Source organism: Pteropus medius, unplaced genomic scaffold, assembly GCF_902729225.1.
Source record: "Pteropus medius unplaced genomic scaffold, Ma_sr-lr_union100, whole genome shotgun sequence".
NCBI classification, from domain to species: Eukaryota; Metazoa; Chordata; class Mammalia; order Chiroptera; family Pteropodidae; genus Pteropus; species Pteropus medius.
The window spans coordinates 3,998,566-4,025,519 of NW_024352786.1; the positions used below are offsets into that span (position 1 = coordinate 3,998,566).

A 26,954-nucleotide genomic window follows, 5' to 3' on the forward strand; every position below is an offset into this window, starting at 1 on the left:
GCCCCAGGCGCAGCCACAGCCGCAGCCGCAGCCGCAGCCGCAGCCCCAGCCGCAGCCGCAGCAGCAGCTGCCACCACGTCACCCCTTGACTAATAACCCTCAGTCAGAGGCTGTCAACTCTTACTCTTCTTCTGGATCCTCCAGTCTATACATGAGACGGCCCAATCCAGTTAGTCCGTATCCGAGCTCTTCACACACTTCAGATGCTTATGGAGGTGCCAACCCTATGAACTTCTATTCCACCTCATCCCAAGCTGCAGGTTCATATTTGAATTCTTCTAATCCCATGAACCCCTACTCCAGGCTTTTAAATCAGAATAACCAGTATCCATCATATCAGTGCAATGGAAACGTGTCAATGGACAACTGCTCCCGGTATCTGGGTTCTTATTCTCCCCAGTCTCAGCCCATGGATCTATATAGGTATCCAAACCAAAACCCTCTCTCTAAGCTAAATCTACCACCCATCCATACACTTTACCAGCCAAGGTTTGGAAATAGCCAGGGTTTTACTTCTAAGTACTTAGGTTACAGAAACCAAAATATGCAGGGAGATACCTTTAGCAGTTGTACTATTAGGCCAAACGTACACCATGCAGGGACGATTCCTCCTTATTCCACTCATGAGATGGATGGTCACTTCATGGGAGCCACCCCTAGACTACCACCCAATTTGAGCAGTCCGAACATAGACTATAAAAATGGTGAACATCACCCATCCACTCATATAATCCATAACTACACTGCAGCTCCAGGCATGTTCAACAGCTCTCTCCATGCCCTGCATCTCCAAAACAAGGAGAATGACCTGCTTGCCCACACGGCTAACGGGTTATCGAAGATGCTCCCGGGTCTCCAGCACGACCGAATGGCTGCGGTCCAGGAGGACTTACACAAATTCCAGGAGGCCGGCGGTCAGGAAAGGCAGCCTCCTGCTGCTGCTGAGGACAACGACGAGGTCTGGTCAGACAGCGAGCAGAGCTTTCTGGATCCCGACATCGGGGGCGTGGCTGTGGCTCCAACTCATGGGTCGATTCTCATTGAGTGTGCAAAGCGTGAGCTTCACGCCACAACCCCCTTGAAGAATCCCAACAGGAATCACCCCACCAGGATCTCGCTTGTCTTTTACCAGCACAAGAGCATGAACGAGCCCAAACATGGCCTGGCGCTCTGGGAAGCCAAGATGGCCGAAAAGGCCCGTGAGAAAGAAGAAGAGTGTGAGAAGTACGGCCCGGACTATGTGCCTCAGAAAACCCACGGCAAAAAAGTGAAACGGGAACCCTCTGAGCCGCACGAGCCCTCCGAGCCCACTTACCTGCGCTTCGTCAAGTCCCTTGCTGAAAGGACCATGTCCGTGACCACAGACTCCACAGTCACCACGTCTCCCTACGCCTTCACTCGGGTCACAGGGCCTTACAACAGATACATATGATATCGCCCCTTGCGTTGGTTACCTCATTTGTAAAGACCACAACCAACCTGTCCGTAGTGTAGTTCTCATGACATGGACAGTGGGGAAAGGACACAGTATTCATGACAAATGGGGTAGGAAGAACCTCAGCTCACCAGCAAAAAAAGAGGTCATCTTACCATAGCACTTAATTTCCACTGACTCCTAAGTGGTCACAGATGGCATCTAGGCAAAAGACCAAAGCATTCTATGCAAAAAGAAGGTGGGGAAGAAAGTGTTCCACCATTTACATTTTTAAACACTGGTTCTATTATTGGATGAGATGATATGTAAATGTGACTTTTTCCCCCATGCAACTCTACACATCTGTGACCATTTTTAATAATACCGAGTTTGCATAGTCATGGAACACAAGTACTGTAGTATTACAGTGGCAGGACTCTTAAATACCATCTGGTGCTGAATATATATACTGAAATACTGGAATTATGGCATTTTAACATGCAGTTTTTACTGTAATCTTAATATTAACTTTTATTTATCAAAATAGCTACAAGAAGAGTAAATGAATAGACAGCAAAACATTGAATTTGTTTGGATGTTCTAAGAAATGGTGCTAAGAAAATGGTGTCTTTAACAGTTGAAAATTTAATGCCTTTATATCATCAAGATGCTATCAGTGTACTCCAATGCCCTTGAATAATAGGGGTTCCTTTTCATTCAAGTTTTTATCATAATTACCTATTCTTACACAAGCTTAGTTTTTAAAATGTGGACATTTAAAGGCTTCTGGATTTTGCTCCTCCAGTGAAGTCCTTGTAGGACAATAAACATATATTTGTACATATATATATATATATATACACACACACATATGTATATGTACACACATGTATATGTATAAATATTTTAAATGGTGTCTTAGAAGCACTTTGCCTACCTAAGCTTTGACAACTTGAACAATGCTAAGGTACTGAGACGTTTAAAAAAAAAGTTTACTTTCATTTTAGAATGCAGAGTTAATTTTTTTAAGGAAAGGAAAGCTTTTAAAATATTTTTGCTTTTAGCCATGCATCTGCTGATGAGCAGAGTGTCCATTTTTAACACAGCCGGTTAAATCCAAAGGTGGCTTACTGGATTCAAGGGAATACATTAGTACACAAAACATATGTTTTCTGGTGCTCATCTCACATGCTATACTGTAAAAGTTTTATACAAAATTGTATGACAAGTTCATTGCTCAAATATGTAGAGTTTTAAGAATTTTCTATCAACTGCAGGTAATAATTAACTGCATGCTATACAGACTCAACCAAGCTGTTCACTTATGTGAAGCAATTTTATGGATCTGTCTGCTCTTCAGCGAACCGAATGACAGTCTGCCTTTGTGTTGATAATTGTACATTGTGATGTTGTCATTTCTTAGCTTAAGTGTCCTCTTAACCAGAGAGATTGAGCAGACTGATGCCTGCATAAGATAAATAAACAGGGTTAGTTCCATGTGAATCTGTTAATTAAAAAGAAAAAACAGGCAGCTGGTTTGCTGTGATGGTTTTAAATCATTAATTTGTATAAAGAAGAAAGAAAGAGATGTATAGTAAGTAAATTAAATTGTAAACAAAACTTTTTTAACGCAATGCTTTAGTATTTTAGTACTGTAAAAAATTTAAATAAATAAAAAAAATATATATATATATGAATTGAAGCAGAATTCACATCATGATGGTGCTACTCAGCCTGCTACAAATATATCATAATGTGATCTAAGAATTCATTAAAGGTTTGAGTGATGCTCCTACTTGTCATATACCTCAACACTAGTTTGGCAATAGGATATTGAACTGAGAGTGAAAGCTTATAGCATTGTGTACCATCGTTTTTTTCCAAGTCTTTTTTATTATTAAAAAAGCATAACTTTTTTCAATACTTGATTTCTTAGCAAGTATAACTTGAACGTCAACCTTTTTGTTCTAAAAAATCAGGGATATTTCAGCTCATGTTCTCCTTATGCCAACATGTCACCTGTGTTTATGTAAAATTGTTGTAGGTTAATAAATATATTCTTTTTCAGGGATTTAACTTGTTTATTTTGAATCCCTCCTATTTTCTTGTATATGTCCTAATGTAACTAAAACTAATTTTGTAAATCTGTTGGCTCTTTTTATTGTAAAGAAAAGCATTTTAAAAGTTTGGGGAATATTTTGATTGTGTCAAGCAGGAAGAAAATTACATGAAAACAGAATGCACTGAGTTGATAAAGGGAAAATTGTAAGGCAGGAGTTTGGCAAGTGATTGTTGGCTAAAGTCTTTCAACTCTCTATAAAGAATTTTGGATCCTATAATCAGTATACGTAAAGATCCATGAAGACTTCTCCAAACAGGTGAAGCTCTTACGGGTGTGGTGTACAATCTACTGTACAATTACATTTTGGTCTAAGTACCTTTTTGCTTACTAACATTTCAAATAAATTCTTAATCAGAGGAGGCCTTTGAGTTTTATTGGTCAAATCTTTATGACATGGCTTTTGTCTTTAAAAAAATTTGGTTTTGGTTTTTGGCCGTGACCAATTTACAAAAATTTCAAAAATATTTGCTTTGCATATGTCAAACCACATGTTTTTAATATTTTGTGTATACCCTATATCTAACCCAAATATTTGGTTACTACATGCACATCTATTGGTTTTGAGTCAGCCATCTCTATATGAATATTTGGTTTCTATATCACCCACTGTCACTTGCCAAACTGCTGGCCTACAAGAGCAGAAAGTGTAAGGTTTGGGATTGGGGAGAGGTTAGGTAGGGAGAAGAGGAAATTGAGTGGCATATTGTAAATATCAGATCTATAATTGTAAATATCAACCTGCCTCAGAATGAATGGAAAGCAGAAATCCAATTTGCTTATATAGGAATATCAGGTTGACTATATAGCCATACTTGAAAATGCTTCTGAGTGGTGTCAACTTTACTTGAATGAATTTTTCATCTTGATTGACGCACAGTGGTGTACAGTTCACTTCTAAAGCTAGTGGTCAACTTGTGTAGGAAATTTTTGCAGTTTGACACTAAGATAATGAACTCTGTGTGCATTTTTCTATGCTTTTTTAGAAACTTAGTTTCATTTCATTTTCATGAGATGTTTGGTTTGTCCATAAAATCTGAGGAGGGTTATAAATACTGTAAGTATTGTAATGTTATGAATGCAGGTTATTTGAAAGCGTTTATTATTATATCATTCCTGATAACGCTATGTGAGTGTTTTTAATAAAATTTATATTTATTTAATGCACTCTATAAGTTTTGTCTTGTTGAAGTTTCTGTTTGCTGCCCGATCACTGCCACATCAATGAGGCAAAAGGAATGAAAAGAATTTTCTTTTTAAAGATAATTTTTAGATAGTGATTCTTAATGTTAAACTATATCTAAAATAATATTTACATAATTAAGACCAAAATAGTCTATATATTCAACTTCTCTTTTTTCAGCTTACATTTTAGCCTATTTATTTTGCAAGAGGAGAGGGGAGAGGTGGCCTGGGAGGCACCAGACCAGTGTGCGTGTCCTTGTTAATCCCACATGGCTTCAGGGAGCTAGAGACTAGACTGTCCTCACTCCTGCCCCTTCTCTATCACGTGAATCATGCTTCACACAGCACAAGTGCTCCCCCACTGAAACACTTCCTAGAAACAAGATATTAAACAGTTGCTAGTTATAGTTATGGGAGTCTTCCAGGCCCCACTCCTACCCCTTCCCAAATTGGCAGAGAAATCATCTTCATCATGCATGAAATAAGAGAATCCCCTTTCCCATATATTCTTCTCTCTTTAGCCTGGGCCAAATTTGATTTAAATAGTCATCTCTGAGCCCAGGAAATGACTACCATTTAGTAAACTTTGTGCTTGTTGACCAGCCGATTCCTCCAGCACGCTACTCAAAGCCAGGATATTAAAAGAAGCAAAAACATCACTGTTATAAAGCAGTGATCCAATGATTTGATTTTTTTCTTTTTTTTATTTCAACGCTCTAGGGACATTGCCAACCCTTACTTTACCATCCATCCTCTGGCTGAACCTTGAGAACATCCCGCTCTTCTCATTTGCTAGTCTCCACTGCCAGGGGCGACGGGAATTTAAAATTCCATAAGCTCAAAAGCATTTCTTGCCAGGGCCACACCCGATCCTGACTGCCTGAGGAAGGTGATGCTGGTGTGCTGTAAATGAAGGTGCAGGCAGGCCTGCTGCTATGAGCCTGCAGGTGGACTTGAACAGGGAAGACAGCTGGAAATGACAGATGAGCCAGCATTCACAAAGCTTTATTGGCCCCTTGCCTCCTCTGGAAAGAATTGCCAAGAATGAACTTTTTCACACATGCAGGCATGCACACAGCTGCCCTGTCACACACAGTGCCACTGCTCCTTTCCTCAGTCTTTCCAGTTGGCTTATCATGAAAACACCCTCTTGCTTTGGGTAATTCTAGCTTAGTTTTGACTCCTGCCTGACTCTACTGCTCCTTACTTGATCAGCTGTGTGAGAACACGACTCAGTGAGAAAAGACCTTATTCATTAAGGCACCTACTCCTCAAATTGCTGAGAATTTTAATTTGGTTTTGTTGACTTAAAAGGCCATCTGGAGGTGAGTATCCAGCAAAAAAAAAAAATGGGGGTCTGGGGAAGCATCTTTTTTTCCACCCAGAAAAATTAATGTGAGGAGAGAGTGCCTGCTGTATGAAGATGCTTGCTAACTTCAGTCACCAGTAAGGGGTGGGGGCGCATTGCCCCTGTCCCCTCCCTCCCCTGAGAAGCACACTTGCTGGTTGTTCGAGTGGTGAAAAAGCATTCACAAAAGATGCTTAGAAGAGAATTAACTGCAATTATAGATTATTTCAGTTTTACCAGCCCTCTTCAGCTTCAAAGAACAAAGATACTTTTGTTCTCACATATTAGAGGCCACCTGCCTACATTTCCCTCTTACCAGGCAGTTTCTCACAAATCTCTTTGCTTGTCTAGCCCAACATTCGCTCTTGAAAGGACCACTCTCTTCCTTGTATATACACTTGACAAATATGCTCTTTGGGGACTTCCTTTTAATGCTGTTTCAAAAGGAATTTCTCAACTCAATTTGACATTTTACTCTTTAATCAACTCTTAATTCAAACCGAAATGAGATTTCTACTTAGGCGTTAAGTAAAATAGTAGTTACATAAAGACACTCCGCTTCTTCTCTACCCCACAAGAATGAATTCAGATTATTTAAATTCGCAGAGTTAAGGATTTATGGGCAATATTCACTGAGCACTTGCTTTTTATTCCTTGTACAGAATAGTCACATGAATGGAACATGGGTGTTGTTGCTTGAAACTTGAGCTACCAGTGGTGCCCTCACCCTTCTCTCATGGGCAGCTCTTGGTTCAGCTCTAAAGAATACAATGATGTACAAGGAACAGTGTAGTAGGAAGCATCTGGCTTTCAATTCAGCCTTGCAGTTTACTAGTTGTGTGCCACTAAGCCTCACCTGTAAAACAGCGCATTCCTCACAGGAGTGTACTGAGGATTAATGAGAATGTAAAGCTTTAAGCACAAACTAGAATAAACTGTTATACTTACAAAGGTGTTTATCTCCCTCTCCCTTGCATCATGCTAGGGGGCTCATTCCACAGACCATGGCTTAGTGCTCACCTCACTCTGCAGTCCCCCTCGCTCCTCCCCATGGGCAGAACCCCCGACTCCCTCACCTGACAGAACAGGTTTACACACAAACATAAAAGCTCTTGATCATGAAACAACGCTGGGATCTCAAAGCTAATAAGAAGACAGTGACGAAACAAGGAAATAATCCCGTCCTGTAATTGTGTAAAGGCTCATTGATTTTCAGATGAGTTAACGCCCTAGTGATTGTGTGAAAATTCCATTAGTTGGAATGACATCACAGTTTCTAATATACCATTATAAGTAATGGAAATAAAAATATTATAATTTCCTCCATTTATATGAATATGAATATATATGAATAAAGAAAGAACAACCTCAGCATCCATGTTTCAAAGATGTATATTAAAATATTTTTATGGCAGAGTATGTTATAATGGAAGGTTGATATGAATTATATTTTAAATATTACGTACCATTAACTTTAAAAGAATTTCATTTTGTATTCCCTAGAAGATGATATGCAATAAAGAGCTATAGCTGTGGGTTCAAGTTCTGGCTCTGTCAGTTACTAGCTGTGTAACCTCAAGCTAGGTGTTAATCTTTTCTTTCTTTTTCTCAATTTCTGCATCTGGAGAATAAAAATAATAATATCTATTCTACAAGGTTGTTCTGAGGAATAGATGAGATAATATAAAGCACATAGAAAGAACTTTTTAAAAAGCTAGCTATTATAATTATGCGAATTAGTTCAGCTGAGGTTGTTCTTTCTTTATTCACATATGAGTGCAACTACCAGTATGTAAACTCATTTCAGGGTCTGGCCAATTTCTTTGACTTAAACATATTCGAGGTTGTTCTTTCTTACCATGTGGTTTTATATGCATTTGCAAGTAATTAGTGAAACAGAGAAAGTACTTATTAACTGTACAAAATCATGGATAAGGAGATTTGAAAGAGACCTTAGAGATCACCTTTCTTAACACCCTGGTTTTATAGAATCATTCCTTTAGTCATTCATTCACAAATATGTTTAAATACCCACTCTTAAAATTGGAGTCAGCTAAATTCTAGGAGTTAGCCATTCAGCGATGAACAAAATCAATAAGTCCCTATCCTCTAGGAGCTTATATTCTAGTTGAGAGAGATAGACACAGAATAAGGTAAATATGAAGATAAGCACCATGGGGATCTATAAATGTATCAAAGAAACACATTGTACACCTTAAATTTATACAGTGTTAAGTGTCAATTATATCTTAATAAAGCTGGGTTTAAAATTAAAATTTAATTTAAAATTTAAAAAGGAAAAGATGCAAACAAGGAAGCCAGATGGGAGGCTGCTGTAATAAGCCAAATAAGAGATCAGGGTGATAGACGCGACGACAAGTGGTTGAACCAAGGATGTGAGTGTGACAGTAGGAAAGTCAGAATGGCCTCAAAGTTTTTGGCTTGAGCAACTAAAACATTGAAATTACTATTTACTCAGGAGGGAAGAATGACATTCAAATAGGAAGACTAGAAAGAGAAGGTTTTGGGGGGCAGGGGTGGAAAGAGTTAAGAGTCTAGTGTCAGAGATGTCGACTTGGAGATGTTCACTAAACATCCAAGTGGAGGTACTGAAAAGTCAAGTGGAAACAAAATCTAGAGTTCAGGGAAGAAGTGTGGCTGGAGACACAAATGCAGGAGTCATGACCATAAGATGGTATTAAAGCCCTCAGAAGATAACATCACCTAAGGAGGAATGTGGATCAAAGAGAAAAGATGCCCAAGGATGAGATGCCCTGGGCCATTCCAATATTCAGATCAAGAAGTAGAAAAGAAACCTGCAAAGAAGACAGAGAAAGAGCAGTTAATGAAGTAGGTGGGAGTGGGGGTACGGTGGAGAGGTTTTCTAGAAACCAAGTGAAGAAAGGGCTTTAAGAAGAAAGGTATGATCAAGTGTGTTAAATGCTGCTGAGGGGTCAAGAAAGATCAGGCCTAAGAATGGACCACTGGATTTAGAAACAAGGAGGTCATGGCTGACTTTCGTGGAGTCGCTTTGATGGAACGGCAGGGGCCAAAGCCTGACTGGAGAGAGTTTTGAGAAGTGGGGAAGAGGAATTTCAGGCAGTGAGCACAGGTGGTTCTTTCAAGGAGTTTTGCTAGGATGGAAGAAGAGAAATGAGGTGCTATCTGGAGGGTAGGTGGAAATAAAGAAAAGGCTTTTTAAGGCAGGATGCCGTATTTCTGCTTGCAGATGGGAATGACCCAGTAGAGACAGAGAATTAATAATGCAGGAGAAAGAGAGGGGAGAGAATTTCTGGCAATATACTTGAGTAGGCCAGAGGCTTCTATAAATTAAAAAACCGATGAGAAAACTGAGGCCTAGGGAAGTAACATCATTTGACTGAGGTCATAAGGAAATAAGGGAGCCCAGACCTTCCTCCATTTCCTCAAGACTTTTCCCACCCAGTCACAGATGCAGGCCCCATAATGAAAGGTGGACGAGAGGGCTAGTTAAAACCCTGCTGACCTGATAAATTCCATTGCTGCATTAAATAAATGCCATTTTATTACAATAAAAAATGAATCCCATTTCTAACTAAAGTGGGGATTTTGGTTAAACAGAGGTGCTGGTAGGTCTTTTGTATGTAAGGCTCTTTCATAATTCCCACAAAAATTTTGTATAGTGACAGTTCATGTCTCAAACGCTAAAATGATAATTTGTAAATCACAAGTCAGCAAATATCTTTTCCCCAAGTATATACATGCTATTTTTAACCAAGAAGCATCATCATAGTATATAATACAAAGGTACAGGAGAATAAAACATTAAGTGCATTTTAAATAAAGTCCTCCTATGAAAGGATATTCGACTGGGAATTCAGTGTAAACTGCGATATGGTTGGTTGTTTCATGGTCATTTAAATTGTAATAACTTTATCTAAAAATTGTTGTTGGATATTGTTATTGATCAAATTATCTAACCTCTTTCAGCTTGTTTACACATCTGATAAGAGAAAACACATTTGCTGCAAAGTTGTTGTGGAGATTAAACAAAGTTTACATAAAACAGTATGTAGTAAAATGCCCAGAACGTAGAAGCAGCACTGAAATGGAGCCCGATTCCACTCCCTCCTTCTTCAATTCCATCAGGCAGTGGGGTTGGGAGGGGGAAAGCCAGAGTTCTAGCCCTGCCTCCTCGTCACTATCAACAGCTGAGCAATTATGTGCAAGGTATCATCAAATGATAGAGAAGCCACACGAGTGTCTGCCTGCAAAAACCTTAGCACACAGCCAGGTACCAGACTTTCAGAGCAGCCCCCACCTCTGACCAGATACTTTAGGGGCTTTTCTCACTGCTCTCTCGGGATCAAGTTCAACTTCCTAAACAGAGCTTACAGGATCCTTTGGGATGGGTCCCTGCTTTGGGTTCTGGTCACCTCTTACCATTCCTGTGCCCCTATCTTCAGTCCCATTTTACGCTCTAGTCATATTAGACATATTTTAGTTAGCCCACTGTGGCAACTCTCCACGGGGACAGTCCCCAACTCCTTCAGTCCAGGTTAGTGTCCTTCCCCTGCAGCCTTGTCTCCTCTCTCACTGTACTCATTAGGCTACAATGGCTTGCTTAGCTCCTTGAATTCAGGGACTGGGTCTCTATGGGTCCTAGTTTTACTCCCCCCGCCCTACTTCCCACTTAATTGAGTACCTGGCATGTAAAAAGAGTTCAAATGAGATTAAATAATTGTTTCCTAAAAGAATTTTTTTATAAGAGTGTATTAAAATTTGCATAGGCTTGGAGTGCTATAGAGGCTGTTGCTGTTAAGAAATGGGGAAATTCAAAAGGAGGAGACATCCCCCAGAGGCTGAATTAGCCTGGAAGGGGACAAAAGCGACATGGAAACATAAAACAGCTTTTGAGAAGCAAGAAAGGGAAGAAACTCAAGGGTAAATCCTTGAACTTGGCAGAAGGGGTGGGGAGCAGAGACAAAATCCAAATAGCCAGAATCTACAAATAATCCAGAGATGTGGTCTACTCAGTTCATCAAAATACATTTTGGAGTGCAAACTATTTTCAGAGTGGTTCGGAAGATAAAGCACATGAAAGTACTGCCACCTTTGAGAGGTTGACGATGGGATGTGGGGGCTTGCCATGGTATAAAGAACGAAATAAAAGTGTGAATAAGTAGGTGTCAAATATATGATCAAACAAGCCTCAGGATTATTCGAAGGTACGAGAGGGCACAGGGAGGCCATTCTCGGGGGAGGCCATGTGGAAACAGTGAGACAGGCCGGGGCTTTGAAGGTCAGCAGCGTTTGGTTAGGCAAATGGACAGAGAAATACTGCCTGACCGGCCCTGAGGCCCTCCATTTTAGGACGTTGCCTCCACAAACTATAGGATCAGCACCTTCTCTGGACATTCTTTCCTAATTCCCAAAAGTAAAAAGGTTTGGAGGCAAGGGGTTAAAAGAGGCAAAATTTGGGCTTTAAATAAAACCTGAGTCTGATTCCCAGCTCTGTGCATTTTGGCACAATGTCGTCATCTCTATTAAATGGCAATAGTAGCAACTCGCTCACGAAGGCATCTATGAGGAGCTGTGAGCTAAGGAGAAGGTGTCCAGCAAAATGCATGGCACCACATAAGCTTAGCTCTTCCAGACAATTCAGAGAGGCTACGGAGAGTTGGAATTTGCACTTAAACCTTAAAATCATTTTCTGAGACAAGAGGAAATAGAACAGAAAAGGGAGAGCAGGGAGAAAGGTGCCTTTTAAAGAGAGATCAGCAGAAGAAATAAGCGAAGGCCACAATTATAAAACCCCAGAGAGTATATAACTTTAAAAGCAACAGAGAGATAACAGAAAGTATTGCACAGACAAAAGAGGCTGATAACACCAAGAGAGCTTATCCCAAAGGGCGAAGTCTTGAAATAAGAGATTTAAGGAAAGGGACTAGAAGACAGAAGGCATGCATGTCCCTCAAACCGGAGAAGTGAAAGATTTACACCAAGAGTTAAAGGCCGGCTGAATCTGGAAAATCAGCAAATAAGTCTTTTTTTAAACTTCCCCTACCCCCTGCCCCCCAAATGTTGAAGGTAAATGTTGAAGGTAAAAGGATAGTGGACAATTAAGGTGTGTCCTGCCTCACAAAGGGCAGGGCACTGGTGAGACAACACACATGAGGACAGCCTTGACTAGTGCTGAATGGACGTCTTTGTCCTTGCTCACTGATGTCCTCTGCAAATGAATGAGAAAGCAAGAGTCAAGCGCACCTGCAGTATTTAAGGCCTACAAAAATGGAGGCGGCCAAATGTTGGCCCAAGGAAAATCTAATGAAAAAAAAATTTGCATCATTCTGAATAGTGTGTTAAAAACAGTTGGGAAGTAAACACAGTAAGACCAGGCTGGGAGAGTGTGCCTCCAAGTAAAGTTCCACAGATGCAGTTCACCGTTTGACAGAGGGATCTAGCTCTCAAATGGGTCTGATTCAAACCAAGGTCACCACTTCCCACCCAGAAATTGAGAACAGCTGGCGTGGGGTTGAACTCTAGCTTGCCTGTGACCTATGACTCCTGGACAGGACATGACGGGAGACAGTCATTCCTGACTTAATCCTGAGGTCCAAATCTGTGACCCACAGGCCAGGAGCCAGTTTCGTTTTTCCTCTTCTCCTGGGCTCTGGGTCCCTGAGTCAGCTTTGGTGATCAGAAGGCGAAGGACCCAAAGGGTCAGCAAAGGGGCCTTGGGAAACTTCCCTATCAGCAGTGCAGATGCTAAAAGACAGCCATCTCCACATTAGTACCAGCCCCACTTTCTCCCCTAGTTTTTCCTAAGCACATATCCATTTAAAACAGTTTCTTAAAGGATTGCTATATGGGAATGGCAAATGAAGGCAGAGGTTAATAAAAGCATGGGCATGATGAGGGTTTCATCACTTACAAGCCTGATATGTACTAGCGAGCTAGCTAACTCCTCTGTATTTGAATTTCTCTATCAAGAAAGTAGGGAGAATGATGTCTACACCTCAGGAAACTGCTGAGAGAATTAAGTAAGATCCTGAATATCATTTCTCAGCATAGTGTCTGTTACCATGTGCTCAATAAATGGTGGTTATTGAAGGCTACTATTCTATAAATTTGGAATTTATCCCGGCATGAATTTCAAACTAAATGTTTCTAAAGTTTCAAAAGGTAACAGAGTTCAACTACAACTTCACTCAACAACATGGATGAATCTTACAAAATGTTGAACAACCATAAAAAAAGCCAAGCACAAAAGAGAAAAGAGTACATGTTGTGTTAATTAACTTGTAAGAAGTTCAAAAACAAACAAAACAAATCCATGTAGTTAGGAAGTCAGGGTAGTCATTACTTGTCATAGAGAAGATGGGGGTTGATGGTGGGTATTGACAGGCAGAGGGCCTACTGTTTCTGTATCTGAAAGCTGGTTACATGGATGTGTTCATGTGGAAACTCACTGATATATGACTTAGGACAGGTGCCCTTTTCTGTATGTATGTTCTATTTCATTATAAAGTTCACTCAACAAAGTTTTAAAAAGATACAAAGTCCTCATTTTCCCTTTTAGATACTATGGGAAGTTGGCTCTTCCCATTTACTTATTCATTCCACAAATATTTACTGAACACCAACTATGTGTTGGGCACCGTTCTAGGGACATGGGATGCATCAGCAAACAAGGCCTATGATTTCATGAATGCGTGGAATCTAAAGAACAAAAGTAAACAAACAAAAAATGGAAACAAACTCATAGATACAGAGAACATTTTGAGGGTTCCCAGATGGGAGGGGGATAGGGGATAGGTAAGAAAGGGGAAAGGGATTAAGAAATGCAAAATGGTACTTGCAAAATAGTCATGGAGATATAAAGTACAGCATAAGGAATATAGTCAATGATGATATAATAACTATGTATGATGTCAGACAGGTACTAGATTTATTGGGGTGATCACTTCGTAAGATATATAAATGTCATCACTATGTTGTACACCTGAAACTAATATAATATTGTGCGCCAACTATAATTAAAAAATAAAAAATATTATTAAAGACAGAGATCCTGGTTTCATATACAAATGAATATTCCATAGTCAAGGAAGGCAGGAGGGGCAGCATAGTAGAGTGGGAAGAAGAATTTTGGCTAAAACTCTTTAATTTTCAGTTTACTTATGAAGCTGATAGGCATGATAAATGTCTTGCCTACCTTTCAGAGAATATTTATCAGATAAAGAGAAAAACCTTCTCCCTTGGGATCTCATAAATCACACATGTTGATTGCGTTTGTAATGCCCTCAACAGCATCCTCATACCAGGGTTTGGAAGGGCTTTCTCCTAACTCCAAATATGGCTCTTCATAGCCTCTTCGCTTTGCTTTCTACTAAGAGGTTCTAGCTACCTTCATAGCTTCAAAACTCTAGAAACCTGAGGTAGTGCCTAAGAATAATTTAAGTGGGGAGGACAATCAAAAAGTATTAATTTCCATCAATACTCCCCCAAAGCTACTCTAAAAGAAGTCATAAAATCGAAATTGAGGAGTGATGTCAACAAAATGTCAAACTAGTAATCTCCAAACTCTTACCTCCCCACAGAAACCTGCACACACATGCACACACACATATATACACAACATTATAGAAGCAATAAAAAAAAGTCAAAGGTCTACCAGCAGCCAAGAGAACTCCCAATCAAGAAAAAGCCACATTCAAAATGGTAGTAAATTTTGGTGTTTTTACTTGCCCTTGCCCCACTACCTCCTGGGTGAGGCAATGTCTTGGTCTGGAAAAGGCAGCATCCCAGTTTCCAGTTTCCTCCCATGAACCAGAGGGTCAGAGCAGACCTTATTTGCAACATTCTAATCTGTCTGGGGTCTGCCTGAGCATCTGTCTGTTTCACCTGAGAGGTCAGGTGGGAAGCAGTGTGAGCTGCTCTTGAAAGCTGCAAGGAGCCTTAGACTAGTAGATGCCCGGGACAAGAGATTACTGGTAGAGACATGCATGGACCATCTCAGGCCCTGAGAAAGCTGGGGTGAGACACTTTGGAGAAGCAGAACATTCAAAAGCATCCTCATTTGGGGGTGGGAAGATAGAAAATTCACACATGGGCCCAGACAAAACTCATTCTCAGAAAAGACCAAAAAGACCTTAAGTTTTCAACTCAGGCTGACCCCAAGGCCCAGAGCACACCCAGCTAATTAGTGAAGGATGCATCCAGCACAGGGCAGGCTACAAGGACTGGGAGAGATTGCTGTTTTTCCAAATGCCCAACTTTCCATAACAAAAAATTCACAAGGTAGACAAAAAAAACAGGATAACATGGCCCATTCCAAAGAAGAAAATGAACTAGCAGAAAGCATCCCTAAAAAAGCAGTTATCGGATTTTTTAGACAAAGAATATAAAACAACTATCGCATTCAACAAAACAACATACAACCAGATTCAAAAATGGGTGAAGGACTGGAATAGACATTTCCCCAAAGAAATACGAATGGCCAATAGTACATGAAAAGAAGCTCAACATCACTAATTACAGAAATGCAAATCAAACTACGATGAGATATCACTTTATATCTGTAAGATAGCAACAAGTATTGGTGAGGATGTGGAGAAATTGGAACTCTTGTGCATTGCTGGTGAGAATGTAAATTGATGTAGCCACTGTGGAAAGCAGTATGGTGGTTCCTCAAAAAAAACTCAAACATAGAATTACCATATGATCTAGCAATTCCACTTCTGGGTACATACACAAAATAATTGATAGCAGGGACTCAAAACAGTTATATGTATAGGTAGAAGCAGCCCAAATGTCCATTGACAGATGAATGATATTCTAGGTAGAATATTTGTGTTTCCCACCCTAAATTCATATGTTGAAATCCTAACCCCCAATGTGATGCTATTGGAGTGGGGGAGGGGGGCGGGAATGTGAGATGATTAGATTAAGAGGATGGAGCTCTCATGAATGAAACTAGTGTTCTTATAAGAAGAGACATGACGCAAGAGCTTACTCCCTCTCTCTGCTCTCTCAGTGAAATTAGAATGAGTAGAAGTCCATCTGCAAAGAAGTGGTCCCTCACCAGACACAGGATCCGCTGGCACCTTGGTCTTTGACTCCCCAGACTCAAGAATTATAAGAAAAATGTTCACTGTTTAGCCACCCAGTCTATGGTAATTTGTTACAGCAGCACAAACTAAGATAAATGGATAAACAAAATGTGGAATATATATACTATGGAATATTATTCAGCCACAAAAAGGAATGAAATTCTGATATATACTACAACATGGATAAATCTTGAGGACATGGTGTTAAGTGAAATAAGCCAGACACAAAAGAACAAATATTGTATGATTTCATTTATATAAGAGGTACCTAGAGTAGTCAGATGCAGAGATAGAAAGTAGGATAGTTGTTGCCAGGACTAGGGAGTAGTGGGTAGCAGGGACCTTGTATTTAAAACATATAGAATCCCAGTTTGGGAAGCTGAAAAATTTCTGGAGTTGGATGGTGGAGCTGGTTGTACAACAGTGTGAAGGTACTTAATGCCACTGAACGATACACCTAAATATTGTTAAACTGGTTAAAACATGTTTATGCAACCACAGACTTTTAAGTCAATGCCTTGTGCCCTTTTTAAACACATTACCTCCCAAAGCCCATTCATTGTTTTTCATTTATTTATATCTTCAACGAATATTTATTACGTGTCAGGCACTGTTCTAGACACTAGAAATACAATAATTAAAAAAAAAAAAAACCATCCATGTCTTTGGAACATGTACATCACAGTAAAAAAGAATTCTGGAGCTATTAGTGCTTGATATGAACCTCCACTGTGCTACGGAGCGGTTGGCAAGGCCAAGCAAAAGTAGCATTTTTATGATAAAGATTCAAAATCATGGCCCTCAGTGTGAACTCAATTGAGCATCTACAACATGCCAGCCTTTTTGGAAGAACCACAAAAGGGTAAGTATGACTTGGCCCCAACCTCCTTTTAAATATCAGTGCAGGTAGAAAGCATCAGATTCAAGGAGTACTCGGGTGCTTATGAATCAGATGACTGTCACAGTATTTTCTTGTCAAGGCACAGAAGATTATACTTTCATCTCCCAAGTAGGCTGTGATATTACTTACATATTTGCAGCTTCGGAAATTTCCAACTATATGGGCCAAGCATTGATCTAAGTGCCCTACATGGATTAACTCTTTAAATCCTCACTGACTACTATTTAAGGGAAGTATTGTTATTATCTGCATTTTATTGTTGAAAAAACTGAGATACAGAATTGAAATACTTTTCTCAAGATCACAGAGCTAGTAAGTGGCTCTAGATCCTGGCAGATAGTAAGGCAGGTATGAGAAATTCTGTTTTATCTGGGCAATAGGATCTTTGGCTGACCAGTGAAAACAGTCAGAGGCCCAGGAGGCCAGCCTTTTGCCCAGCTGTCCAATTTTTTAATAGGGCTCCCAGGTGACCACATGTTCATCAGGCTCATTTAGGCCTGCCTGCAGTGTCCTGTGGATCATGTCTGGCTCCATTAATGAACTAAGTTGCACTGCTCATTATTTCTTTGTTCCCTGGCAAATGGTCTGGGTCAATGAGAAAGAGTGAATGAAAGAAAAAGACAAAAGTGGCCTCAGATCCCACAACGCGGCTAAGGATGGTGAGTATACAGCAGGGACACATTATAATCCCGCTAATTGGGCCATGTACTCCTCTGACTCTGAAAAGCATCAGTGGAAAACATTACACCACACGTGATGTAACAATACCTGGGATCCTGCTCTATTCAATGCTTCCAGCTCTAAATGACAAAAGCAAAACAGTGTGGGTGTAGGTAGGCATGTGTCTGGTTCTAAGCACATAAGAGCAGCTGATGTTACAGAGCCTCGCCTACCCCTTGGCATATTAAACAGTGGTGACACATTCTCTCTCACAGTAACCATTCAAAACCAGAACTTAAGAGGGAAAACCCCCATGGTTGCACAGAATGACATTCTGCAACTGAGGACAGAAAGACACCAGAAGCCACTCGCTGAACCTAACCATGAGAAAAGAGTCTGTTCCACTATTCTGAGTCACTATTAAGGTGAACCATCTGGAAACAGAAAGAATGACTCAAGAGAGCACTACCTGTCCTGGAAATGGGGTCAGAGAGCATGTGGGGGGGTGGAGGGAGGGCGGGGGCGAGGCTGAATGAGAGAGGAAGAAAGACGTGAGAAGCACTCTTCCTCAGAGTTTTTAATGACATCAGTACTATCAGGAGGCGGAGACTCAAAAGTGGTAGAGTCCACCTATCTCAGAGTTTCCGAGAGACTGAGCCCAGAAATGGAAGAACCTGACCTCACCATCCAGTGTGCACAGCATCTGCATTCGAAAATCAGAGACAGGAAAGTTGACTGGGCTTGGCAAAAAGACCCTCCGCCCACTTTCTCTTCTATCCCATGCACGTGGACTCATACCAATTATGGCTGTGGGATTCATGAGGGAACCAGGAAGGGAGGAAGCAGGGAAGAAAGAGAGGACTAACTGCTCTTTCCCCATCAGAAAGCCAGGAAGTTAAAAACTTCCTAGTGGGGAAAGAGCGATTCCTAATTCCTCCACTTTTAAAATTTCATACTTGCTACTCAGAAAACTTTTCGAAGTCTGACTTGGCTGGTAAAAAGTTGTTAGAGAAACCATCTCTTTTGGTACTGATTAGACTCCCTGAAACATGCGTCACTTATGGTCTTCTTGTGACCCAGGGGAGACACTAGTCTGCTGCCTGAGGACAAGAACCTAGTCTCAAAAGAAAGAACAGAAGCTTTTCAGTCTGACAGACCTGTGCTCAAATTCCGGTTCTGCCATGTCTGGACTTGAACAAGTTACTTAACCTTTCTGAGCCTTGTTGTCCTCGGCTGGAAAAACAGAAATAATGACCACTGTGTAGGAAATTAGTTAACAGAATTAAACGAGATGATGTATGTGAAGTGCAGTGTATAGGAAAAGTAGTTCTTATTTTAAAAGTTTCTTTTCCAAGGCCAAAAAAACCACCTTTGCCTCCTTTCCCTGCCCTGCAGTCCGCTCCACCAAAGACCAATCAGAACTGAATAAAGGGCTTAATCCATTCACATCTTGTGCATGTATTTCTTAAAATTCTTAAAAATTTCAATTTTAAGTTTTTGTCTGTTTGTTTGTTTTGTTTTGGTAAATTAAGTCTGATGGGATCTTGGAAAATGGGCTGGGAACCTGAGGCCTGGCTCACACCACCTCCCAAGCATGGTTCTGATGCCCTGGCCTTGCCTAGCCTTCCCCCTGCCCAAACCTGTGACCACAGCTGCCCTCTATCCTCACAGGGTGTGGCAGAGGGTTGGGGTCAGGCAAGGGTCAGACAGAGATGCAGAACTTAGCAGAGGTTGGTCTGATTTGCGGCTGGCAGGAGCACGGGGTGTCATGTAAACAGCTATGGAGAGTCTGCATCTCAGCAGAGAAATTCCTCAGCCATTCATTCCTGATCCAGGTACAGAGCCTGTCCAGACATGGAGGCATAGAGATCTTTGAGAGTTCTCCTGTGTGTTGTCAGTTGAGGCCCAGGTACTTAGGAATGGGGTGCTCCTGGCTCAGCTTCTCAGACTTAGCCCCTAGCCACCTCACAGCATGGAGATCTGGCAGCTGGTGAGAAGATGAACCACCCTGTGAGGCAGAGCATGGCCCTAGGTACCTGTGAGAGTCTCCCTTTGCCAGTTGAATATCCCTGTGCCTTAGGGGGAATCCTCTCTTCAGATTTCCAACCTTTGAGCCTCGGTTGTATTTACATGCTCAGGCCATTGTTAAGCACTCTGACAGAGGATGAGCCATGAAATTCAAATTGTATAATTTCAGTGATTCTGCATATTGAATTAGATGCTCTTATAATTTGCACTTTAAACTAGCATTATACAATGTAAAAGTAAATGGTAAAATATGTGCTAGTAATTCAAGATTTTAATTTTTTAAACTGAGAACATTAATAGCAAACACCTTGCCAAGTCATGGAAGTTTATATGAACATTTAAATGATCGATTTTTTCCTGCTTTTTGAACAAAGGGCCTCAGATTTTCATGTCATACTAGGCCCTACAAATTATGTAGCCACCATGATTAGATCACTCAGTCAACAAAGTACTGAAGTATTTTTAAGTGTATCCTTCATTCTGAGATCTCCTTAGAATGCATAAATAACACTTTCTGCATGCCTCGAAGCACCTCACTTAATCTCTGTATTTATATATTTAAAATTTTCTTGTCCTTGCGAGATGTAAATTCTCTAAGGGCAAGGACTATACCATGTTCATCTTTCATTTAATCTGTCTTAAATTCAGTACAATGTTTCACATATGAAAGATGCTCAATTAAAATTTGCTGTATGGATCTACAGCCATGCCACCCTGAACAATCCCAATCTCGTCTGATCTCGGAAGCTAAGCAGGGTTGGGCCTGGTTAGTACTCGGACGAGAGACCACCTAGGAAGACCAGGTGCTGTAAGCGTAAAAAATAAAAAATACGGGATTGTAAGATGACAAGGTCCTTGCAATCTGTGAGGTCAACCAAGGGGTGCCTCGCCTAAACAAACAAACAAACAAACAAACAAAATTTGCTGTATGGCTGAAAGTCAGAGAAACAAGGAAATATTTGAAATGTCCTCAAGGAGCTTATCATCTTGTTATATAAATAAGAACACACAAAAAAGTAGTTCCAAAATTTCTGTGACCAGTCCAGCTTTCTTTCCTGAGCTTTAGGTGCAGAGCCCTCCCTGTTTCCTGGGCCAACATCATCATTCTAATGCTCCATGGACATCTCAGATTCAACACGTCCAGTTTATCATCTTTATCCATCTTTACCTCAACACTGGCTCTTCTTCCTCCTGAGGTTTATATCTTAGAGAATGGCTCCACCATTCCACTCTGTTACTCATGTCAGAAATTTGAGCATCATGCTTAACACTTTTCTCTTTCTATCCCCCTTATCAATCAATCTTTAAGTTCGTTCATTTTACCTGCTAAATATCTCTTGCTATTTACTTCTTAAATCTCTTCATTTCCTTCACAATGCCACAACCCCAGTTCAGGACATCATAATCTACTGCGTGGACTACAATTGACATTCAGTGTCCCTACTTTTATTTTTGTCCCTCTTCTATTTCATATATGGTGTGTTGACATATTTATTTGGATGGTAATTTGATTTCAATATATTTCATTATATTGATGAACTGATAAGATAGTTCTATTCGAGAACTGTTTTAACAAGTAAAATTCCTCAAAATTGCCATGAGATCTTACTTCATACCTGCTAAGATGAACATAATAACAAAAAATAATAATAATAAATTTAGAAACCAGAAAATAATAAGTGTGAGGATTTGGAGGAACTGAAACCCTTATTCATCTTGTAGGAATGCAAAATGGCACAGCTACTGGAAAAGTTTGGCTCTTCCTCAAAAATCTAAATGCAGAATTATCATATGGCCTAGCAATCTCACTCTTAGTTATACACCTAGAAGAAATGAAAACAGACTCAAAAGAATACTCATACACCAATATTCATTGTGACATTACTCATGATAGCCAAAAGGTGGAAATAATTCGTGTTCATCAACAGATGAATAAACAAATGTGGCATATACATACCATGGAATGTTCTTCAGCTATATAAAGGAATGAAGTTCTGATACACATTACAACATGGATGAACCTTGAAAACATGCTAAGTGAAAGTAGCCAGGCACAAAAGGAATAATATTGTGGAATTTCACTTTTGTAAAATAACAGGACAAATTCAGTAGATTAGAGGTGACCAGGAGCTGGGGTAAGAGTTTCAGAGTTTCTCTTTCAGCTGATGAAACATTTTGGACACAGATAGTGGCTATGGTTATATAACATTGTTAATACAGTTAATGATACTGAATTAAAAATAGTTAAAATGGCAAATTTTATGTTTTTTTTTTTACCACATTAAATAAAATGTTGTCTTAAAATATATATATAAAAGCAAAAAAATCTTTATACGGATTATCTAAAACTAAAAAACATATTAGTAAAATAATTATTCTTGATATATAATTATGCGCTGTATTTACTTTCTTAGTTGTATTTATTTTAATACTGTGTGTCTATTATTTTTCTGAATAATTTATCAATTTTAAAATTATCTGAAATCTTTAATGTTGCATATTATGATTAACAAATTTGAAGTTTTTACACTTTTAATTGGCTCTTCCCTGTAGTCTATAGTATTTTTATTGAGAAAGTACAATTTATGGTGCCTGATAAGCCCAGATGAAAATTGAATTTTGCATATTGAAATTAGAGGTATTTTAGCTCAAATATTTTCATAGGTACTATATTTTTGCCATTCTTTAAAGTGCCTTTCCTTGGTACATATTTTTACAAAATAAATTTGTCCCAAAAACTTGCCTCTATTTATGATCCTTTTGAATCTTTCACTAAATTTAGATGCTGAAAATCATAAGCTTTCTCCATTCCTTCCATCCAGGGATATGGAATAGAAATACAGCCAGTTAAAAACAGGAGCTCCATTAAAAGATTCTTCCCACAAATAGAAATATTGTAAAGCAAAATTTAAAACTTAAGAATGAAATATTGTATACCACTTGAGTTCACATTATTTATTTCCATTCTTCTCTTGTTAATTTTTGAGGGGGACATTTGAATGTCTTCCTTTTTCTTGAATATTTTACCTTATAATTGCATTTTGCTAAAAAATTCATTTTTTGGTGGTCCATTTTTAAATACATTTAACATTCCCAATTTATTTTAGACAAAATGCAATTAAAAGTTAAATTGTCTACAAAATGTTTTAGAACCACTGTAGGTCAATTAGGTTAATCTACAAAGACTCAGACATTTCTAAAGTCCACTTGGTGATGAGCAACAAAGTGAAAAAAAAAAAAAGTTCTGCCATGAAAGAGTAGTTTTGTATATTTAATATCATTGGCATCATACAACTTTATATTACCCTAGGAATATATAAAAATGTATTTAATTGGTATAATAATACTGTTTGTTCAGCTGCAATTATAAAGTATGAGTGTACCACAGCAAATCCAAGTACATTTTAGCTCCATAAGTTTTTTAATTTGGTATAAAAAATGTTTATATCTCATATCTGTTCACCAAAATGTGTTTGTATTATCATAAAATAATTTCTTGTTCAAAGTTGAACTTCGTTTTAAGCTAAATTCACAATAACAGTAACAATAATGCCAACCAAATGAAATTCCATAAGGTTTCCTTTGCTTCTATGAAATATTGTTTAAGAAAAAGACCATTAGAATTAACTGATTTTCTGTTATTCACAGTGGCCAGGACATGGAAGCAACCAAAGTGTCTTATGATAGATGATTGGTTAAAGAAGCTGTGGTACATATATACAATGGAATGTTACTCAGCCAAAAGAAGAGATGAAGTACTGCCATTTTTGACAACATGTATAGACCTCGAGATAATCATGCTAAGCGAAATAAGCCAGACAAAGTTGAAAATCACTTGATATCACTTACATATGGGATATAAATCTAAAAGCAACAAATGAACAGGACAGAGATTCATAGACATAGACTATAGACTAGTGGTTATAGACCAGAGGGTAGGAGGAAGAGGAGACGGGGGTGGTAGATGGGGTATAGGGTGTCAAATATGTGGTGACAGAAAAAAATCTAACTATGGGAAATGAACAACCAGTGTAAATATATATATGCCTTTCTGTTAAAATATACAGCTGAAACATCAGATTTCGTTAACCAATGTCACAACAAATAAATAAATAAATAAATAAATAAATAAATAAATAAATAAATGTTTTTTGTTTTTTTTTTTTTAAGGAAGTAACTTCCCTGGGAAGAATAAAAAAAAAAAGAAAGGAATTAACTGATTTTTTATTTGAAGCATCTGATAATACTGATATAAAACAGACATCCTTTAAATGACTGAGAATGTCTCTTTTGCTAATGGAGCCATTTTTGTACATGTGCTAAAAAACTTAGAATCTAAAATGAACAGAGCAGTCATTTGATCTAATGAAAAATCATATTCGTAGAGGGATAAGGAACTGCACTTGCTTCATCTACACACATTAAATCGTTGTGGTCATACAGTTTTAAGTATTAATTATGAAATTGATCATTTTTAGAGCTTTCTGTTTTCTAGTTTTCATTTGGTTAGTGATATTTTGTTGATCATTTTGTTTATCAATCAGTATCAATTTTCCTAAGAAATCAGAATTCAGTACTTAATTTTTCATTGAACATGTGCTTTTGATTTTTTTTTTTTTGAACTCATGGTTGCTGAAAGGGTTTATCGTTCAGATAAATTGTTGCAGATATATAACAGATACATAAATTATAAAACCACTATGATGGGACTTCTCTCTTTATGCACTACAGCAAACCACTCAATTTCTATTTCTTGCTCATTATTTCATGCACATTTAACCTTGATTGTCCTTTGTTTCCCACTGAACATGATGGTTTCCAGCATCTCACAGGCTGGCACAACAGGCTGGTACATCAGTAGAAGAGCAGTTTTATTTACTTCTCCCACCACCACTGAAGACCCAAAGGACTTGCATGCTGGGCTGTTTAAATGCCTTGCATGCTGTCCTTGATAAAGAGGTGCTCTTTCAGATTCAACCACATGTTAAGGTGAGAGTTCTCTTCACTGACATATCTCAAACATTATAAGAACCCATGGAGAAGTTAGAAGTATAAAATGGAGTTCCTATTTTGTTAAAAAATGAAACATCTAAGACAGATGCTAAAATGTACAGTACACTGCAACAGGCAAACCACACTATTTGATTATCTAACAATCTTTTTCCACTGAAGCCAGAGTGACGTTTCTGAAATGCAAATTTGATTTTGTCCCTCCCCTAATGTCCATCTCTTCAATGTCTTCTTATAAGACAATGTTCAAACACCTTGAGATAACCTACAACACCCTTCATGATATGCACCCTCCTCATCTCTTACCATCCCTATCTCACATACTAGAGGTCACCTGCTCCGAATAAGGAGACTGAGAGAAGTATAGGAAGAAGCACTAACTCAGTTTGCTAGTTCAATAAAGAACTCTGCCACAGCTTCTTTGTAAGAGCTAAGATCTCTCCCTTTGCTTTCAGGTATCAGCCTAAATGTCGTTTCCACAGAGTAGACTTCTTCTGAACCCTAAGTCTGGGTAAGGAGTTCTTCCTGTCTGTCTCATTATGTCCTGTGCTTACCTCTTGTAACACTTGCTGTATCCTATTACAATCATCTGTTTCTTTCTAATTCCCCAATTGAACTACAATGGCCAAGAAGATAAGCACGTGTCCTGTTTATCATTATACCACTAACATCAGATTTAGTACACACAGTTAGCCCTTCAAAATATTATTTAAATACACAAATAGCAATAACAGGCTATGTAATCAGTATCAAATTAGTGGTATAGAGTGACAATAACTGCTCAGAGTATAAAGGAGTAAGATTGCTCTTTAGATACATTAGATATCACCAAAGATATATTTGCTTTAGGTCCCAAGGAACTCTAATAGGAAGAGTCAGGGTCAGGATTAGATTTAAGACTAGGGTTAGATTACAACAGGATGGAGCTCAGGAAATACATTAACAATCAGAGCAGTTTGTCAACAGGGTATATATAACAACTTGGAACATAATTGAAAGACCAGTGGGGACCACACTATAACAGGCCTTCGACTCTAGTCTAGAGTATATTTATTTTATCGTGTAGGCATTGGGAAGCCATTGAAAAGTTGTGAACCAGAGTGTATCACAATAGAGATAACTGGATTAGTTTCACTAAAGAACAAACTTTAAGAATCCAGTTCAACATTTCCAACTTTCTTAATTTAGTCTCAGAGCTGGATCTGCCTTCCAAAATGACAATCACAAACCCACAAAATCAAAATAAAATAGATAACTAATTTTTGAGGATATTCCAGAGATTCCTGGGAAGTTGAAACATACCATCTTGGTTCAAATAATAAAATGTACCCAGTGTTAGCATTTCAGCAACTGGAAAGAGAATTCAAATCCTTCCAGTAATGGAGAATCTACCTCATTTTGGTAGTATTATTCAGGCTAGTTTCTCAAATATAAATTTGAAAACTCTTGTTATATAGGTATACTCTTAAGGCTAACTTTCTCTGTCAGAAACACCACTTGCCATTTGAATGTGAGTCAGGGTAGAAATATAGTCAGTTGGTACCCTTCCTTCCTCTCTCCCTCTCTCCCTCTCTCCCTCTCTCCCTCCCTCCCTCTCACACACACCTACTCCTCACCCAAACAATGTGACTCAGGAGGGAATTATTGACTTAACATAGACCTGTCACCAGTCATGTTATTAAATATAGTGCTCTGGTAATGATTTCCTCACTCCCTGTGCCTTCATCCCACCTCCCACTGACCTAAATGCCTTTCATTTTGAATTGAAGCACCCATTAAAGGAATCCAGAACGGCTTTTTCTCCATTAACTCAGGCAACATTTTATCATATACTATCTGGTTGGTTGCCCATGTGTATCTTTCTTTCTAGTCATAACACAAAAGCACATGTGGCATGTCTGTCCTTGCTAAGTACCAATGCACATGACAATTTAGGTGGAGTTTACTCTATCAATTCAAATGGCAAAGGGGATAAAAATGGTGAATTTCACAGTTAAGCAGTAAAATAACAGTAACCTATTATTTAACTGACATGGCCAAAGATTCTGTCTTGAAAATTTGCATCTGACAATTTTCTCTTACCCCCAAGGACTTTTGCCTTCCAGAGACACAATCAATAATTTTGCTCATCCAGAGACACAGCTGACAATTTTGCCTTCCACATTTTAGATTGACAATTTTGTCCTTGAGATACA

At 38.9% G+C, this 26,954-nt stretch overlaps 1 protein-coding gene and 1 pseudogene across 1 annotated transcript in view; both read left to right on the forward strand.

Annotated features, from left to right (window-relative positions):
• TET2 (tet methylcytosine dioxygenase 2) overlaps window positions 1-4,696 on the forward strand; it is a 115,717-nt gene extending 111,021 nt beyond the window's left edge. Inside the window, exon 12 of the mRNA XM_039848779.1 lies at window positions 1-4,696. This exon is cut by the window's left edge and continues 5 nt beyond it. Within this exon, the coding sequence (XP_039704713.1) occupies window positions 1-1,432 (1,432 nt within the window). The 3' untranslated portion in view covers window positions 1,433-4,696.
• A 15,749-nt stretch (window positions 4,697-20,445) lies between these two features.
• LOC120591286 (uncharacterized) lies at window positions 20,446-20,564 on the forward strand (annotated as a pseudogene).
• The last annotated feature ends 6,390 nt before the right edge of the window (window positions 20,565-26,954 follow it).